This window comes from Danio rerio, chromosome 18 (genome assembly GCF_049306965.1).
Source record: "Danio rerio strain Tuebingen ecotype United States chromosome 18, GRCz12tu, whole genome shotgun sequence".
NCBI classification, from domain to species: Eukaryota; Metazoa; Chordata; class Actinopteri; order Cypriniformes; family Danionidae; genus Danio; species Danio rerio.
Window position 1 is genome coordinate 49,230,702 of NC_133193.1, and position 21,729 is coordinate 49,252,430.

Below are 21,729 nucleotides of genomic sequence, written 5' to 3' on the forward strand. Positions count from 1 at the left end.
GTTCTCTAGTTATGCTATGTGTCCAGAAGACTGGAATGGTGCTGCATATATCTGATCTTTATATAAACGCGAGCTGCCCTGACCTGCATGTGCCTCTGTAATGACAGAGCTGTTAACGCTAGAGCTTGTGCAAATGCTGCCATACAAGTTAATAGGCAAGCTGGGCATGCATCTTAACAACACTTATGTTCTGCCTCTGAATGCTCCTATATTATAATTCACACCCCATGGAGGAAATAGTCGAAAAACTGAAAGGTTTGGCTTGAGTTTAAAAAGCTTGTTTATACTTTGAACTAAAGATCAGGAGGTTAACAGCACCAATATTTGCACAAATGCATAGCATAGAATATGAAAATTCTATTTTCCAATTCAGAGCACATCAAATTGAATTTGTTTCTAATCATTTGGTAACTTCTTATCATTTTTGCATTGTTTTAATATATATATATATATATATATATATATATATATATATATATATATATATATATATATATATATATATATATATATATATGTGTGTGTGTGTGTGTTTTAATATTTTGGTGATTTCCAAAAATCTATTTATTTTTATTAAACCATAAGAATTACCATTTTAATCCATAACCTACTAAAAAAATTGTCAATTACAGTTACTATATACACTACTGTATATAGGTACTATAGTAGCTTATAGTTACTAGTTCTATTGGATTGCGACCCCTCAGGTAATTACATTATATTAAAGACTCAGCAATAGCGTCAGATGCAGGAGACTATTATATATATATATATATATATATATATATATATATATATATATATATATATATATATATATATATATATATATATATATATATATATATAAAAGCATACACTTTCATTGCGTTTAATGAGGAAACACGCTAAACTTGGAGGGCTCATGCTGAAAGGCAGAGTAATGGACTGTCTTTGACAGCTCGCGACTTCAACAGAAAATTTCTGAGAACATTTACATAAGACACCAATTCTCTGATTTTAATATGATTAAGATAATACTCTTATTAAAAGTCTACCGTGTAGCCTAAGCAGTGATTTGATTATCTTAAAGCAGTGGTTCTCAAAGTGGGGGTCGGGACCCCCCGAGGGGTCGCGGGACAATGAAGGGGGGGGTCGCCTGGTGATTTCCAAAAATCTATTTATTTTTATTAAACCATAATAATTACCATTTTAATCCATAACCTACTAAAAAAATTGTCGTTTACAGTTACTATATACACTACTGTATATAGTTAGTAGCTTATAGTTACTAGTTCTATTGGATTGCGACCCCCTCAGGTAATTACATTATATTAAAGACTCAGCAATAGCGTCAGATGCAGCAGATTGATTTTATAATACCAGGTTAAACTGTCTGGCACATTTACAGCACTGACATACATAAAAAAAATATAACGAAGAATAGACTTGGGTTTATTGGTGTGTGTGCGCCCCATTGCATGCAAGGTTTCTGTATTTATAACCACCTCAGAGGATATTGGGGGTCGCAAGTTACTGGCATTGTTATTTTGGGGGTCGCGAGCTGAAAAGTTGGGAAACCCCTGTCTTAAAGGACCACAGAGTCACGAAATGCAGAGGATTTTCTTTCTGTTCGCCATGCGGTATCAAATTCCATTAAAACAGAAGTCGAAAGTTAAAAATAAAACACCTGAAATTGCATGAAACTCTGGAGAGCCTGGTGATGCGACATTAATTGTTTTATACTGAAACTTGCCTTCAAAAAGTGCTTCCTTTGTCTTATCCATATTTCTTGCATGTTAAACACACGTCCACCACAACAGGAAATAAAAAACCCTGCAACTGCGTTCAATTTTTTTAATGCGTTAATTATTTCAAATTAATCGCATGCGTTAAAGCACTTATTTTGACAGCACTAATATATATGTATATATAGTAGTCAACATTTGAAGTGGATCAAAATCTTTCATCAAAGTATTAAAGTATCAAACTATTAAACAACACCCATTCTTGTCTTAGGATAATTTTGAAAAACCTTTGCTCCACTTAAAATGTCCGCTAGTCTATATACACTCAGCGGTATCACTTTATTAGGTACACCTGTCCAACTGCTTGTTACTGCAAATTTCTAATCAGCCAATCACATGGCAGCAACTCAATGCATTTAGGCATGAAGACATGGTCAAGACGATCTGCTGCAGCAAACTGAGCATCAGAATGGGGAAGAAAGGGGATTTAAGTGACTTTGAGCATGGCATAATTGTTGTTGCCAGACTTGCCGGTCAAAGCATTTCAGAAACTGCTGATCTACTGGGATTTTCACGCACAACTCTCTCTAGGGTTTACAGAGAATGGTCTGAAAAAGAGAAAATATCCAGTGAGCGGCAGTTCTGTGGGCGCAAATGCCTTGTTGATGCCAGAAGACAACAGTAACTCAAATAACCGCTAGTTACAACCGAGGTCTGCAGAAGAGTATCTCTGAATGCACATTTTTCACTCAGGAACACAGTAAAATGTGCAAAGCATTTTTTTGAAACTGAGAAAACATTTAAATAATAAAAAGGCCTGACAAAAGTTCTGATCCAAGGCTTATTGATGGCAAAGTTATGGCTAAGAAACCCTAAGAACTGTGGAAGAGACTTTTTGGTTTGTGTTTAGAAATGTAGAATAGTCTACTATAATAATGAAGTGTGTCCAAAATTTGAACTGATATTGTATATTATCAAATCTTACACACTTTACTTAAATGCTAAATTGATGTAGATGTAATAAATTCAAACTGAGTTGAACTCCACTGTTTAATTGTGTCCTATTGAAGACATAAGCCAACCACTTACAAGGACAGCCGAGGATAGAGCCGTAATTCTATTGCTGCTGATTCAATACAGTCACAAGATCTTTTTGTATGAGAATAGGCACTTGATAATGACATGAGCTGCAAATGGGCCAGTGCCATAAGCCTAACACTTCCCCACATGGGTATTCATCCTCAATTTAAATTTAAAGATTTATTAATTTAAAGATACACAAATTTGTGTGCGTCATTAGACAATCAAAGTCTGTAAAGGCTTACCAAAGTTTCCTTAATTTTCTAAATTGCATTGTCTCAGAAAATCACGTTATAGCCAGATGTTCAGTGAATGACACGAATGATTGCTGGCATTTTTGTTTAGAAGAGGACATTGAAGTGAAGTGTTTTATCTGATCATTTGATACATGCTTACTTTGACTAAAAGCCTGTCTCTTGCAAACAGAAAGGCCGGTCTAAAACAAGTGTGATACAGTTGCATCCTAAATCGCACACATTTTCATTCATGCCAATATTGTGCTAACTATGCTAAAAGCTATATGCAACATTCCCATGCATGTTAGACAAGATTTGGCCATTTTTAATTAATTTTAAATTACACTTTTTAACCCAACGTTGGACCGAATATGGACAAATCCCAGTGTTGGTTTAAAGGTGCTGTATGTAAGTTTTGGACTCTTCTAAATATGTTTGCAGATATTTAAGAAACATGCTAGGTGAACATAATTGTATGGCTGCAACTAACGATTATTTTAATAATCGATTAATCTGTCGATACTTTTTGATTAATCGATGAAAAGGATAATGAAAAACAAGATAAACATTATTTCCAATCATTTATTCAAAAAAGCTCATCTGTTATAATAATAATAAATATAACAATAATAATAATAATAATAAACAAAGTAGTTTTGTATTGTTTTCAATCCAAATATTTAAACATTTTAAAATCCATACTAGACATATGAAATAGCATTAGAAAATGTTTTGTTTTCTAAAAAAAAAAAACTCAAAATTAAGTGATTGATTGTTTAAAGCAAGCAAAATTGTTTATCTATAGGTTAAGAAAAAATATCTTGATGAGATATAATCTCAAACAGAAGTTTTAAGCATCATTTAATTTTTCCATGCCATTTTTCTTAAAGTATAGCTTCAACTTTATAGTTACTTTCACTGTGTACATCTGATATGAATTGAACACATCTGCAAATTATATTTGAATGGATTGTTAGACTTCCTTGTGTGTTTTAAAACTCTTAAGTGTATTGTTTTACTTGTACTTGTGTGTATGTACATGTCTGAACCATAAAATAAGCATTGAGCATCCTCATCCCTGTCTAGTGGCGGCGAGTGTAAAGTATAATGGATATGGTTACACCTGCACTGTGAATTTCATTAGAAGTAGACCATCTTGGTACAGAAACACTTGTAAAATACAGCAGTCCTTTGTAGGTAAAAGTAGCTTCTAAATGAAACAAATGGCATTTTCAGTTTGTCAGAATTGAGAGTATTTTTACTCCGCACGTACGTCTGTCCTCAGGGGAGAAACACATGATGGATCGGCCTCTCCTGAGGGTGTGCAAAGCCAAGGAGGAAATGCCTCCCTTTAAACAGGAAACTAGGATATTTCTTCAGATAAAATAGCACCCAACACCAAATCTGAGATTGAAAACAAGTTATTTAATAGTTAGTCTGTCCAGTGAACCAGAGCGATGTCGCTTGCGTCAGCACTATTACAGGAATGCATGATTACCCATTTCCTTTGGGCTTCAATATCCGGCCAAATGATAATAAAAATAACAATTTCCCACTCTTTACACTGTGTATCAGTCATCAGTATGTGTAATCTCAGAGTACCTCAATTATTTTGCAATGTTTGACATCAGGGTGGTGTATTATTCTTTTGTTGAGCATTTCACTTTGTAGATTAGTTGGTAAACCTTCAACACACCCAGATCTGAAGTCCTCTCTGGAAAGTCTTTACATTTGTAATGATTTTCTGACAACAGCTACTGTTAGTGTAGCATGATTTAGGTTAACTGAGACCTGCAGTGATGCAATATTTGCACTTTTTTTGTTATTGTATTTCAGTGTATTGTTTGTATTAACACCAGAGGTGGAAAGAGTACTGAAAAATCCTACTCAAGGAAATGACCAGCTTTATTAGGTACACCTGTCCAACTGCTCGTTAACACAAATTTCTAATGAGCCATTCATGTGGCAGCAACTCAATTCATGTGGACATGGTCAAGACGATCTGCTGCAGTTCAAACCGAGCATCAGAATGGGAAAGAAAGGTGATTTAAGAGACTTTGATCGTGGCATGGTTGTTGATGCCAGATTGGCTGGTCTGAGTATTTCAGAAACTGCTGATCTACTGGGATTTTCACGCACAACCATCTCTAGGGTTTAAAGAGAATGGTCTGAAAAAGAGAAAATATCCAGTGCGTGGCAGTTCTGTGGGCGCAAATGCCTTGTTGATGCCAGAGGTCAGAGGAGAATGGCCAGACTGGTTCCAGCTGATAGAAAGACAACAGTAACTCAAATAAGCACTCACTACAACCGAGGTCTGCAGAAGAGCATCTCTGAACGCACAACACGTCCAACTTTGAGGCAGGACATTTCCTTGATCTATTGATTACAAGAAGGCCTTTGAGTCTCTTTCCATTTTAATGCAATAACGTGCTTGGCCTGCAGCAAACTAAAATCTATTAGTTAGTTAGATACTATTGTAATCCCCAGCACAAGAGCAGCATCAGTCTGAGTACAGGTCATCTGACTGGCGTGTAAATCATTGCATATTTCAGCAGCATTACACACTACCTTTAGTGACTTCCACAAGTCTAGATTCAAAACCTCCATACCCCAACCGGCTCCTCAGCGCACCAGTGTCGCATTAACTCATCTGACTTCTGAACTGTGTCAGGAATGACACCAGTATCTCTCTCTCTCTCTCTCTCTCTCTCTCTCTCACACACACACACACACACACACATTATTCCCATACTCATGCTGGGAGGATCTGGCCAAAGGAAGAGCACATGAAGTTTCAAAACATATCAAACATTGCTGACGGGGCCTGCAAAACATCCAGCGCTGCGTTAAAGCATAAATCCCCATGTGGAATAGAGCTGTGTTTAGTTTTCTATAAATGCTTGTCAGTACATTTGTTTCTAAGACATCTAGGAGGAACATTTGTGTTTTGAAGGTAAAAACCTTTTCTTCTTTGAGGAAGACAGACCAGGTTGTTGATAGATTCCTTGCAAAACTCATCTGTTTGTGTTCATTCATTTATTCGTTTTCTTTTTGGTTTAGTCCCTTTATTAATCTGGGGTCGCCACAGCGGAATGAACCGCCAACTTATCCAGTTTATGTTTTACGCAGCGGATGGGACCCATCACTGGGAAACATCCACTCATTCACACACATACACCACGGACAATTTAGCTTTTTCAATTCACCTATAGCAAGTTTTTGGTGGGTAAAACCAGAGCAAACCCATGCACGCGAACACGGGGAGAACCTACAAACTCCACACAGAAATGCCAACTGTATCAGCTGGGGCTCGAACCAGCGACCATCTTGCTGTGAGGCAATTGTGCTACCCACTGCGCCCCCGTGCTGCCCTCTGTTTGTGCTATTTCCACTTATTATTACTATTTTAACTTTTAGTAGTGTATGTAAAGTACATTACATTAGGCATGACAAAAAAGTCTCCCCAAGTTTTTCAAATATTCATTTTAATATACAATCGCATTGTTTTTATTTATACAAACAACAACTTTAATCGGTTTAGATTTTGCTGTGAATTTTCATGCAGTTGCTTCAATTGTAGCTCTTTCAGTCATTAAACCCATTAAGTTCCTACACTCACCGGCCATTTTATTAGGTACACCTGTCCAATTGCTCGTTAATGCAAATTTCTAATCAGCCAATCACATGGCAGCAACTCAATGCATTTAGTCATGTAGACATGATCAAGATGATCTACTGCAGTTCAAACTGAGCATCAGAATGGGAAAGAAAGAGGATTTAGGTGGCTATGAGCGTGGCATGGCTGTTGATGCTAGACAGGCTGGTCTGAGTATTTCAGAAACTGCTGATCCACTGGGATTTTCACGCACAACCATCTCTAGAGTTTACAGAGAATGGTCTGAAAAAGAGAAAATATCCAGTGAGCGGCAGTTCTGTGGGCGCAAATGCCTTGTTGATGTCAGAGGAGAATGAGAACAGGAAACTAAGACAACAATTCACACAGACTCACCAAAAGTTGGACAATAGAAGATTGGAACAATTCAGGCTGCTGGTGGTGGTGTAATGGTGTGGGGATATTTTCTTGGCAAACTTTGGGTCCATTAGTACCAATTGAGCATCGTGTCAGTGCCACAGCCTACCTGAGTATTGTTGCTGATCATGTCCATCCCTTTCTGACCACAGTGTACTCGTCTTCTGATGCCTACTTCCAGCAGGATAACAAAGTGTGAATGATCTCAGACTGGTTTCTTGAACATGACAATGAGTTCACTGTACTCAAATGGCCTCCACAGTCACCAGAGCTCAATCCAATAGAGCACCTTTGGGATATGGTGGAATGGGAGATTCACATAATCGATGTGCAGCCGACAAATCTGCAGCAACTGCGTGACGCTATCATGTCAATATGGACCAAAATCTCTGAGGAATATTTCCAGTATTTTGTTGAATCTACGCCACAAAGGATTAAGGCAGTTCTGAAGGCAAGAGGGGGTCCAATCCGGTGCTAGTACCTAATAAAGTGGCCAGTAAGTGTAGCTATTTTATAAGCTTATTTGTTTGTAATGTTGTGATTCACCTTGTAGCTGGTTAGTTTATAGTTTAACAGTAATAAATAGGTAAAATAGACAAAGTTATGGGAAATATAATTTTTAAAAAGGCTGAAAATACGCACAGACAAAAATAAATTACAAATAAATGCATTCAAATCCTACTAAAGGATATGCATAATAACTCCTCTCTTTAAATATATGCTCAACAGTACTTTTTATTCACTAGAGGTATCTTTCTGACATGTTTAGAGACAAACAATAAAGCATAAATTGAACTGGCTGCATGCACAGTTTTGGGTTTTAATGAAGGCTCTCGTCCCGTATTTCATCTCATGCTGCTATCTTAACTATGGCATGTTGAGCCATGAACTCCACACAGTACCGTGAGACTGATCTTATGACCAGACGCAGCTGTTGCGACTGTGTAAGACTAATACAGGAGGCTCTCACACACACCCACACATACCTGTATACATGGTTTACAGGGACTCTCCATAGGCTCAATGTATTTTATACAGTACAAAACGGTTAGTATATGGCCTTACTTCACCCCTACCCCTAAATCCAACCCTCACAGGAAACCTATGGCAAATCTTAATGTCAAAAAATCTAAGTATAATTTTGTGTCCCTGTAAAGCACCCTAATACACTAAAATACATTTCATTTGCTGTTTGTTCAAACTACTTTTATAATGATGTTTTGGGGTTAGCCTTATGTTCAATCCACTTAAATTTATATAAAAAAAACGGTCCCACTTTATATTAAGTGGCCTTAACTAATATGTACTTACACAGGAATTAATAATTTGTTACAATGTACTTATTGTGTAAATACATGTATTTACTGTGTACTTATGCTTGATTAAATACATGTATGTAATTACATCTGTAATTAACTTTTGTAATTACATTTGTAAATACACTGTTGACCACCCCTTACACCTTAACCCACCCTTAAACCTACCCATACCACCAAACCTGTCCATAACCCAACCCCTATCCCAACTCAAAAGCACCACAAGTGTTCTCAAATACATTATAAACACAGTAAGTACATTGTATTTATTTTTTGATGTAAGTACATAGTAGTTAAGGACACTTAATATAAAGTGGAACCAAAAAAACTAATAAGTTAACTTAATTTCTTTACAAATTGATTGTGTGGAACCTAGCATTTTCTACAGTGTAGAGCAGTGGTTCTCAAAGTGGGGGTCGGGACCCCCCAATGGGTCGCGGGACAATGAAGGGGGGTCGCCTGGTGATTTCCAAATATCTATTTATTTTTATTAAACCATAAGAATTACCATATTTTATCCATAACCTACTGAAAAGAAAAAAAAAATAGTTGTTTATAGTTACTATATAGTTACTATAGTATCTCATAGTTACTAGTTCTATTGGATTGCGACCCCTGGGGTAATCATTATATTAAAGACTTAGCAATAGCGTCAGATGCAGCAGATTGATTTTATAATACCAGGTTAAACGTTCCGGCATATTTACAGCACTTACATACATAAATAAATGAAGAATAGACTTGGTCTATTGGTGTGTGTGCGCATTTGCATGCAAGTTTCCTGTATTTATAACCACCTCAGGGGATATTGGGGGTCGCGAGTCACAGGCATTGTTATTTTGGGGGTCATTGGCTGAAAAGTTTGGGAACCCCTGGTGTAGAGTACAACTATGTCATACCCATGTCATTATACAAATTTGTGTCCCTGTAAACCACATAAACCTGCACACACACACTCATACAGTTATTTTTATGTAGGCATCCCATACACGTAATAATTTTTATCCTCTACAAACCGCATATTCTCTTCCACTACCCGTAAACGCACGCTTCACAGGAAACAATCGGAATTTTTACATTTTCAGAATACTTTGTTTACTTTGATTAATGAGACATTTTCCTCATGGGGACCAAAAAAATTTCCAATGTCAAAATTAAATATTGCTATACTTTTGGAGACATTTGGTCCTCACAACGTCATGGATACAAGCTACACACACACACACAGCTCAGTGCGACTCAATATTTCAGTACAAGCAGGAGAACGAAGACGCTAAAACTTCACCAGCAGTTAAAAAATATGAGCATGCTGATCATACAAAAGGTAAAAGTAGCAAGATAATAATTACTAATGTTAAAAATATGTTTGTTCAAGCTACTTATTTAATATGAGATGAAGCAGCACAATTCTTGACTGTTTTTGTGACAACTTAATTGTTTCATGTTCAATCCACTTATATTTGTAAAAAACAACAAGTTAAGTTAATTCCTTCATGTTGTCCCAACTCAAATCGATTGTGTGGAACCCAGCATTTTTTATAGTGTAGAGTACAACTAAGTCAAAACCGTGTCATTATAACATGTTGTGTCCCTGTAAACCATATAAACCTGTACACACACACACTCATACAGCTATTTTTAGATTGTATATGACTGTTTTCAGTGTTGTTGCTACTTGTATGTTTTTTGTTGTTTCTTTTACAATGTATGTTTGTTAGGAAACTGATATGATTGTATGATTATATATTGTATATTTGGTATATGTTTTTGCCATGAATATACACCTTATTCTCCGCTGACGAGCGGGCGCTGCCATTTAAATCTTTTTGGCATGAGACTTCCGGTCTCATTCACTTCCATTCATTTTTTGACGTTGAAAACTGCTCGTTACGCTGCTTGATGTTGCAATTTGATATTTTCTTAGTATATTATTCTACTTGGTCTGTATAGTCATGCAAACATTTTTTTGTTGAGCAAGTAGTTTGACTGTTTTCTGCCATTTATTATTCCTAGTCCATTCCATAGGCGACTGAATCGGAAGTTCTAAGACAATCACGAAAACAGGCGCACTTCCCGCTTTTTAGAATAAGGTCAATAGCCTATGCTGCTGATATGGCATTAAAACCTAAATAAAGTAAAGTACAGCTATTTTTATGGGACTTTCCATAAATGCAAGGATTTATATACTTTACAAACCATATATTCTATTCCTCTACCCATAAACTCAACCTAAACAGCAAACCATCTGAATTTTTACATTTTCAAAATACTTCATTCACTTTGATTAATAAGACATTTTCCTTTGGTGGACCAAAATAATGTCCAACGTCAAAATGTACTGGTATTGCTATACTTTTTGGGACATTTGGTCCTCACAGTGTAATGAATGCAAGTTAGACACACATTCAGCTCAGTGTGACTCAATATTTAAGTACAAGCAGGAGCACGAAGACGCTAAAACTTCACCAGCAGTAAAACAAATATGAACATGCTGACTGAACAAAATGTTGAAAGTAGCAAATAATAATCACAAATGTTAAAAAATAAAGATTCATGTGTTAGTTCAAGCTGCTTCTTTAAAATGAGCTGAAACAGCACAATTCTTGAGTGTTTTTTGGGACAACTTAATTGTTTTATGTTCAATACGCTTATATTTGTCCAAAAAAAGTAATAAGTTAACTTTATTCCTTCATGTTGTCCCTACTCAAATTGATTGTGTGAAACCCATTATAAAAATTTGTGTCCCTGTAAACCACATAAACCTGTACACTCGGGGACTTCCCATAATTATTTCATACTCTACAAACCATATATTCTATCCCTCCACCCATAAACACATGCTTCATAGGAATAAATCTGAGTGACTAATGAGCCATTTTCCTTATGGGGACCAAAATAATGTCCAATGTCAATTTTACTGGTATTGCTATACTTTGGGGAAATTTGGTCCTCACAATGTAATGAATACAAGGTATACACACAGCTCAGTGTTACTCAATATTTCAGAACAAACAGGAGAACGAAGACGCTAAAACTTCAACAGTAAAATATGAGCACGCTGATCGTACAAAAGGTTAAAAGATGCCAGTAATAATCACATATGTTACAAATAAAGGTCCATGTGTTTGTTCAAACTATTTATTTAAAATGAACTGAATCAACTCAATTTTTGAGTTTGTTTTTTGAAAACTTAATTGTTTTATGTTCTATGCACTTATATTTGTAAAATCTAATAAGTTAACCTAATTCAATCATGTTGTCCCAACTCAATTTGATTAATGAGCCATTTTCCTCACGGGGACCAAAATAATGTTAATTTTACTGGTATTGCTATACTTTTGTAAACATTTGGTCCTCACAGTGTAATGAATACAAGGTACACCCACACACACAGCTCAGTGCGACTCAATATGTCAGTACAAGCAGGAGCACGAAGACACAGCAAAAACTTCACCAATAATCAAATATGAGCATGCTAATCGCAAACAAAAGGTTAACAGAAGTGGCAAGTAATATACACAAATGTTACAAATAAAGGTTCAAATGTTTGTTCAAACTATTTATTTAAAATCAGCTTAATCAAAACGATTCTTGAGTGTTTTTTGGACAACTTAATTGTTTTATGTTAAATCCACTTATATATCTAAAATCTATTAAATTAACTTAATTCAACAATGTTGTCCCAACTCAATTTGATTAATGAGCCATTTGCCTTAAGGTGACCACACTAATGTTAAAATGTACTGGTATTGCTATACTTTTGGGGACATTTGTTCCTCAATGTAATGCATACAAGGTACACACCCACACACACAGCTCAGTGCGACTCAGTTTTTCAGTACAAGCAGGAGCACTTAGACGCTCAGCTAAAACTTCACCAATAATAATAATTAAAAAATGAGCATGCTAATTGTATGAAATATTAACAAAACTAGCAAGTAATATCTGCAAATGCTTCATTTCTAATGTTAAAAATGATGGTTCATATTACAGGAACCATTTTAGTTCCCCAAGAACCTTTCAGTTCTTAAAAGATCCATTTCGTCTAAGTGTAAAGAACAGTCTAAGAATCAAAACAACTTTATTTCCACAATAAAGAACCTTTGTGAAATGGAGAGATTCCTCGAATGTTAAAGATTCTTCATGTAATCATTGACGCCAGTATAGAACCTTTCTGTTTTTAAGAGCTGAATCAGTCCTACATGTATGTATCTGTTCTAAACTCATGCTGTCATTGCAATATCACTCAACATAACCCATCCGTCACCTACCGTTATTGAGTGTTTCCTCATGCAGAATCAGTTATTCCCTCAGTGATGAAGTCAGTTTCTCCCCCCTGCTCTCTGACTGAGGCGCTCTGAGCGGGACATTTGCAGTATTATTCTGGGCTGTGTTAGGGGAGGCGGTCAGCAGGCCAATGGGATGAGGCCAGTGGGATGCTCCATATACAGAGGGAGGGAACGGGAGGTGACAGGGCAGCCGAGGAGTGGCTGTATTACCAGATTCATACAGACGCAACTGTTTACTACAGATTGAATAACTTCGGAATGAGATTTATTGTGGGAAAAAAACTACTCAAATGTTATCTGAACATCTGGATGAGACAAAAGTTGCGACGAGGACGAGTTTTAGTATCAGTTTTTCAGCCTTATATTAGCTTATTTATGCTTTCCTTTAAATGTTTGTTTTGTTGTGCATTTTGTCATTTCAAGAAGTGAAACTGTTGTTTTTACGTTGTTTCTGCTACTTAGACAAACATGGTTGCATAGCAATTTTAAGTATTCAAATTAAACTTCCAAGTCATTAACTTTAATGACATTCAACAGATTTAAAGTTATAAGTTAAGTATTTAAAGGATAGTTCACCCAAAATTTTTAATTTACTCACTATTTACTCACCTTCAATCGGTTTCAAACCTTAATTATTTCTTTCTTCTATTAAACACAAAAGAAGATATTTTGAAGAATGCTGAAAAGTAACCATTGACTTCCACAGTAGGAAAAACAAAAATGGAAGTTTTTTTTTAGCAAATTTTAAAATGTCTTCTTTTTTGTTAACAGAAGAAAAAGTCATAAAGGTTTAAAACGAGTAAAGAGGGAGTAAATGATTACAAAAAAATCTATTTTTTGGGTCAACTCTTTAAAACAGCTTGTTATAGTAATCTTTGAAAATTTTATTAGAAACCTGATTAAAGTAATTCAATATGATTAACTTTAAAGAATGATGTCATGACTTTATGATGATATACATTTTTACAATGTACAATAATTATATATAAATATATATATATATATATATATATATATATATATATATATATATATATATATATATATATATATATATATATATATATATATATTATTAATTAACTAATTAACCTAATTAAGCCTTTAAATGTCTCTTTAAGCTGTGTAGAAGTGTCTTGAAAAATATCTATTAAAATATTATTTACTGTCATCATGGCAAAGATAAAATAAATCAGTTATTAGAGATGAGTTATTAAAACTATTATGTTTAGAAATGTGCTAAAAAAATCTTCTCTCCATTAAACAGAAATTGGAGAAAAAATAATTCAGGGGGGCTAATAATTCTGACTTCAACTGTATATGACCTTAAAATACAGTAATAAAAAAAAAATCCTTTTAAAGGGTAAAGCAGTGGCGCAGTAGGTAGTGCTGTCGCCTCACAGCAAGAAAGTCGCTGGTTCGAGCCTTGGCTCAGTTGGCGTTTTTGTGTGGAGTTTGCATGTTCTCCCTGCGTTCGCGTGGGTTTCCTCCGGGTGCTCCGGTTTCCCCCACAGTCCAAAGACATGCGGTACAGGTGAATTGAGTAGGCTAAATTGTCCGTAGTGTATGAATGTGTGTGTGGATGTTTCCCAGAAATGGGTTGCGGCTTGAAGGGCATCCGCTGCGTAAAAACTTGCTGGATAAGTTGGCAGTTCATTCCGCTGTGGCGACCCCGGATTAATAAAGGGACTAAGCTGACAAGAAAATGAATGAATGAATGACTTTTAAACTTGGTTCCTTTATTCTAAAATTAAATAAATACATTTTAAAATGCCAAGTCCTTAACATGATGATCCAAAAGAAAGCTTGTGTTGGTTTTAAACAAGAAAACAACCTTATCTATAAATACAGGCTATTTTGTAAAGCTTAAGTAGAGTTCTTTTTAATCACAAGTGGTATCTTTCTGATATTTTTAAAATGAAAAGTATAAATTAATAGCACTTTAGATGACCTCTAAAGCCAAAGAGACGACATGTTTAATTTTAATTTTTAGGAAAAACTGCAGTTTGTCTTTTTGTGGTCTGGCAGCTGTTGTCTGTGTCTGTTGTCTCGAGCACGGCTGATTTCTGTCCAACACTGAGGTGTGTCTGCTTGTTGTTTGGGCCTTGTGCCCATGTGCAAAGTGATCCGGGTGATGCCTAAACAGCTCAAACAGGTCACAAGACGCTGCCAAAATTCATTATCCCTACAGCGTGACATGCAGGTGGATCCGCGGGGTCAGAATAGCACTGAATCCTGTAGCCGGGCAGCATTCAGAGGGCTTCGGTTCCTAATGCTGCCATTGTTTCAATACAAAACAGTAGGATTAGTGGCTCGATGTGTGTTTGAATGCGCTGGAGCTGCTGCACAAGGTGAGGTGTCCAGTTTACTGGCGAATTCACCAATCAGCAGAACACACTGCCAACAATCTGAAGCAAACAGCTGCCCTCAGTGTCATGTGACTAATGTGATCACATGACAAAGCAGAGTAATGCGTGTTTGTGTGTACTGTCACAGTGTTGTATCTTGTCTATATTTACCACTGAAATCCTGCTCAAGATAATAACTTCAAAATTCCTTAATTACAACTTATTTAAGAAGAGGTTTTGACTTGTTTCTAGTACAAATATCCCTAAAAATAATAACAATAATGAACCAAGAAGCATTTTTAGACTAGTAAAACATACTTAGTCCCTTTATTAATCCAGGGTCGCCACAGTGGAATGAACCACCAACTTATTCAGCACGTTTTTACGCAGTGGATGCCCTTTTAGCCGCAACCCATCTCTGGGAAACATCCACACATACACAATGGACAATTTAGCCTACCCAATTCACCTGTACCGCATGTCTTTGGACTGTGGTGGAAACCGGAGCACCCGGAGGAAACCCAATCAAATGCAGGGAGAACATGCAAACTCCACACAGAAACGCCAACTGAGCCGAGGCTCGAACCTGTGACCCAGCGATCTTCTTGCTATGAGGCGACAGCACTACCTACTGCGCCACTGCTTCGCTGCAATTTCTATAGTATTACTGGCAATTGTGTAGTATTACTTGCAATGTTTGTAGTATTATTGGCAATTTTTACAGTATTATTTGCAATGTTTATCGTATTACTGGCCATTTTTATAGTATTACTGGCAATTTCATAGTATTATTGGCAAATTGTACAGTATTACTGGCAATGTTTACAGTATTACTGGCAATTTTTAAAGTATTATTAACAATTTTTATAGTACTACTGGCAATTGTGTAGTATTACTGGCAATTTTATAGTATTATTGGAAATTTTTACAGTATTACTGGTAATTTTTACAGTATTATTAACAATTTTTATAGTATTACTGGCAATTATATAGTATTACTGGCAATTTTTACAGTATTATTGGCAATTTTTATAGTATTACTGTTAATTTTTACAGTATTATTGGCAATTTTTATACTATTACTGGCAATTTTTACAGTATTAACAATTTTTATATTACTACTGGCAATTATATAGTATTACTGGCAATTTTTACAGTATTATTGGCAATTTTTATAGTATTACTGGTAATTTTTACAGTATTATTGGCAATTTTTATACTATTACTGGCAATTTTTACAGTATTATTAACAATTTTTATATTACTACTGGCAATTATATAGTATTACTGGCAATTTTTACAGTATTATTGGCAATTTTTATACTATCAATTTTTACAGTATTATTAACAATTTTTATATTACTACTGGCAATTATATAGTATTACTGGCAATTTTTACAGTATTATTGGCAATTTTTATAGTATTACTGGCAATTATATAGTATTACTGGTAATTTTTACAGTATTATTGGCAATTTTTATAGTATTACTGGTAATTTTTACAGTATTATTAACAATTTTTATAGTACCACTGGCAATTATATAGTATTACTGGCAATTTTATAGTATTACTGGCACTTTTTATAGTATTATTGGCCAAATTCACAACCAAAATTGACAGTAAAACTGTAAATTTTACAGGTAATTTTTACAGTTTATTTTAAATATATTTTGTTTAGTGCTCATTTTATGTTTATTGGATTTGACGTAAGCTTTTAAACTTTCAAATGTTTTAAAATGTTTTTTTTTTCAGTCTGAAGAACATTTAAAAAAAGTAATTTCTGAATGAAAAGCTTCCTAAAATTTCTTAAATTTACAAAATGCACTTGTGACATACACCGAACCAAATTATTAGCTCTTCGATGAAATATTAATTCTTTAATTCCATGATGACAGTACTATTCTAGTTATTTTGCAGGACACTAATATTCAGCTTAAAGTGCAATTTAAAGGTTTAATCAGGTTAATTAAGTAAGTGGCAGCGGTTTCCAATTACCTGTAAATCATTTACAGCAAACATCCTGCATTTTCAATACCAGTTAATGTGCTGTATATGTATTTACAGTACTGTATATCTTTACTGTAAAATATGCAGTCATTTTCACAGTGCAACTTTAAAATACAGTAACACACTGCATAACTGCCCTACAGTAAAGTACAGTTCATATTACAATTAACAGGGTTTATACGCTCATGGAAAAAAAGGAAAAGTCATGGAATTTTGACATGCAATTTCCAGGTTTGGAAAATTTTTGAAAAACAGGACCCACAAGGTTTTGGAAAAGTTATGAAAGTTAGTTTAACAGATATCTGCATACTTGAATATCAGTTAGTTGTCTTTTAGCAATTCCATGCAAATGTCAACCTTGCCATGACAAAAATGAGGTTTTCAGCAATATAGATAAACTGTTTCTAAGCTTTTTGTGTAAGCAAATATTTTACAGCACTGCAAAAATTCCCAAAAATGTGTCTGTCAATGTTTTCAAACAATTATACTTGATTTACTAAAGTTACACAAGTGCCAATGTCACATCCATAACAGAGGTGTCACATCCATAACGAATATTTTCCTCATAAATGCAAACAATGTTAAATAAAATATAATCATTTATTTTTGTTTTATAGTGAGCCGACTCTTATCATTTTGATTAGCATTATTTTTGGGGGTTGTGCAGTTTAATCCACAGAATTTACTGTAAACTCTTAAAAAGAATAGTTTGGTCACATCCATAACGCCACATCCATTTATTTTCCTCATTTAAAATCGAAAAAATGTTTACAGATTGCTATTTTTCTGATCCCATAACTCTGTGGTTTGTGGTTTTGGAAAATATAAATGTTTCAATATAATGTTAACATATACCTTCTCTGTGAATTTATGTTTGGATATTTCACTGCAAATGTCACATCCATAACGCTGAAATAACGTAATTCCTTTACTTAAAACATTATGTTTGCTGTTTGTTCAAGCTACTTATTTAAAATGAGCTGAAGCAACACAATTATTGAGTTTTACTTTGGACAAATTGTTTTATGTTCAGTCCACTTACATTTGTATAAACTAATAAGTTAACTTAATTCCTTCATGTTGTGCCAACACAAATAGATTGTGTGGAACCTGGCATTTTTTGCTGCTTGTTTAAACTACTTATTTATTATGAGCTGAGTCACCACAGTTCTTGAGGTTTTTGTGGGATAACGGGATTGTTTTATGTTCAACTTCAATCAACCTACATTTTTTAAAAACTAAAAACTACTATTGGCAATTGTATAGTATTTCTGGCAATTTTTATAGTATTATTAAATTTTTTATAGTATTACTAGCAATTTCATAGTATTATTGTAAATTTTTACAGTATTACTGGCAATGTTTACAGTATTACTGTTTCTAAGTTTTTTGAATAAGCAAATATTTTACAGCACTGCAAAAATTCTCAAAAATAAGTCTGTCAATGTTTTCAAATAATTATACTTGATTTACTAAAGTTACACAAGTGCCAATGTCACATCCATAACAAATATTTTTCCTCATAAATGCAAACAATGTTAAATAAAACATAATCATTTATTTTTGTTTTATAGTGAGCCGACTCTTATCATTTTGATTAGCATTATTTTTGGGGTTGTGCAGTTTAATCCAAAGAATTTACTGTAAACTCTTAAAAAGAATAGTTTGGTCACATCCATAACGCCACATTCATTTATTTTCCTCATTTAAAATCTAAAAAAAGTTTACAGATTGAGATTTTTCTGATCCCATAACTCTGTGGTGAGTGGTTTTGGAAAATATAAATGTTTCAATATAATGTTAACATATACCTTCTCTGTGAATTTATGTTTGGATATTTCACTGCAAATGTCACATCCATAACGCTGAAATAACGTAATTCCTTCACTTAAAACATTATGTTTGCTATTTGTTTAAGCTACTTATTTAAAATGAGCTGAAGCAACACAATTATTGAGTTTTACTTTGGACAAATTGTTTTATGTTCAGTCCACTTACATTTGTAAAAACTAATAAGTTAACTTAATTCCTTCATGTTGTCCCAACACAAATAGATTGTGTGGAACCCGGCATTTTTTGATGCTTGTTCAAACTACTTATTTATTATGAGCTGAGTCAACCACAATTCACTGAAACAAATTATTCAGAGATTATTCCTTGGATTTACTCTTTTTTTTACGTTAAGTGGTTGTTAACAATTTATTTGTGTTGAATTTAAACAAACAAATTAAGTTGAACATTATTAAACTTAATTTGTTTGTTTAAATTCAACACAAAAAAATAGTTTGCAACAGATCAGCATGCAACACTTTCTTCAGTGTTCTTGAGGTTTTTGTGGGATAACTGGATTGTTTTATGTTCAACTTAAATCAACCCACATTTTTAAAAACAATTCATTTAAATTAATCGATTTGTGTTGAAACAACATGAAGGAATTGTGTGGAACACTGCCTTTTGTACAGTGTTGAACATGCATTGTTTTTCTTATTATTTACTACATACATGTAGACATCACATGAAACATTAGGTCATGAAAAGTTTGTCCTGGAGAAGGTAGTAAAATGTGTATGAACCCTGAGCTGAATGCTGTGTAATTTACATAAACAGCTAACAGTGTTTGTTACATGTCTGTATACTGTGAGCGGACGCACCTGCATCTGAAGAGGGTGTCCAGCTGACCCGGAAGATCCCTCGCAGACACTCACACATGGCAGAAGAAGAGCAGATCACAGCGTTCACACACACTGGAGCATCACAGAGCCGGGCGCTTACACACACAGAGAGATCCTGAAGCACAGACGCTCACTGACCAGGGGCCAAACGCCGACAGGAGGGGCTCCGGGGACACACACTGCCTGAATTCAGCGGTCTTTGTTGGGGGGCATCCTGGTGTGGAGGGCGATGAGAGAGAGCGAGGGATGGCCGACAGCAGGGAGACAGCACTGAATGCTGCATTAGCTGGCGGTGAGAGTCAGCAGTTTGCGGCCCCCGGACTAAAGCTCCTGGCTTTTGTTCGTCAGCGCGCCGGCTTTAGTTGGGACCCGACGTAGCCTTGTTATTGGGCTTAGTGAGAAGCAGCGATCAGGCCTTCTGTCAGACAGAGCTCAACCCATCCCACAATATAATTAAAAGAAAAACACATTCCCTCAGTCACAAACAGACGCAGCTAAAGGGCCAACAGGAGCCGTACGGGATGATGTAGGACACACTGTGAAAAATATCCGCTAATTAACAGTTCGTTGTTTATTTGCGGTTGTGAATTGCATTATGGGATGTTGATCTCCGCTTTGTCCACTTTTGATGTTGTAAATTCAACTCTACAGTTGAACAAAGTGACTTTTATTGACATTTTAGTACAGCAGTTTTAAATAATATATTGAGAAATAAGTCAAAGTACAACGTACTGACATTATACAACACCAGACTTTAATATATCTTTCTACAACAGTTCTGTCTGGTTCTCGAATCTGATTGGCTGATAGCTGTAAGATATTCCTATAGTAACAGCACTCGTACAGCCACTTCACCCTTCTGTATTACTCCGCCCACATAGAGTGACAGCAGATCAATAGACTCACTACAGTTTGACTAATCTTGCAGCTGTTGGACAACATCATGTACTTTTGAAGCTTTTTAGGTGAGTATGTAGTTGCCTAGATTGCAACTATGCAGTTTATTTATAAGGATAGTGCCTATTATATTTATAATTTCATGAATTCAACTCATTGAGCAGTCATACTGAGCAGAGCAAAGACGGTTGACGTTTCCCCACAAGATGGCGACAGAAAACACAAGATGAGCCCTTAGAAGAGAAAAACTCAGCGTATTTTTAAGCTACAGCTTATCAAATCATTATAAAACCGGTGAGTGACTTTCTTATTCGATCTCTCTCTTTTGTATGTTGTAGTGCTGTATTTACAGCATAGTAATCTGGTTGTGTTTGCTTTGTTTTGGTTTTTTTAGGGTTAATTATTGAGATCTCCCTGTGATATTTCATGCCGTTCAGCCTTATAATCTTAAAATGTGAGCAAAATCAGCTGTTTTATCATCACTTTAGACATTACGCTAGAGAATCATTCAAACACTAGCTGTAAAGTGACGTTGGTGAAGTTGCAACAGCCTCTGCTGTTCTGACGTCAGCTGCAGATGTGAATTAAGCGGTGGAAGAAAGTAGGTCCTCGTACTAAAGGATTTTTAGGCTCTTGGTATTTGATTTTCTTTTTATATACACAATTGTGTCATTGAACTGTTGTTTAAACGCAATATCACACTCGTAGCAGTGCAATATGGCTGTACATTGGCACTGGTGGGGCACTAAGGTCTGCGGCTAAATGAGATGATGGTTAATCTCTGTCCACTTTTGATATTGAAAATTCAACTTTACAGTTTAACACAGTGACTTTTATTGACATTGAAATAATATAATGTATAATTTAGAGAGAAATGCGTCTGTAAAATAAAATAAAATGTACTGGGACTTTATTACAAGCTTTTTGTAGTGTAATATACAACACCAACCCAGACAATATATCACTCTAAACTGTTAAAAATGTTCTTAAAAGTCACTTTTGCCAACTTTCCAAGGTTAAAAAATGTTGGAAGAAAGATCAAGATCACATAATACAATTCAAAGGCATAAATAAACACAGGGAAAGAGAAGCTAAAATCACAATAAACAGAAAACTGCTGATTTAT

General features: G+C 35.1%; 1 protein-coding gene across 4 annotated transcripts in view; it reads right to left on the minus strand.

The window, feature by feature from the left end:
- The window catches only part of prx (periaxin), a 38,897-nt gene extending 18,950 nt beyond the window's left edge, over positions 1–19,947 (minus strand). For 2 of the 4 annotated variants that reach the window (XM_068214972.2, XM_068214970.2), the window contains exon 1: positions 19,686–19,947. In XM_068214972.2, the coding sequence (XP_068071073.1) occupies positions 19,686–19,743 (58 nt within the window). In that variant the 5' untranslated portion in view covers positions 19,744–19,947. Of the gene's footprint in view, positions 1–12,660; positions 12,747–19,685 lie in introns of those variants that run through there. The other 2 variants (XM_073929621.1, XM_068214971.2) reach the window with 1 other exon arrangement.
- Positions 19,948–21,729: the final 1,782 nt, after the last annotated feature.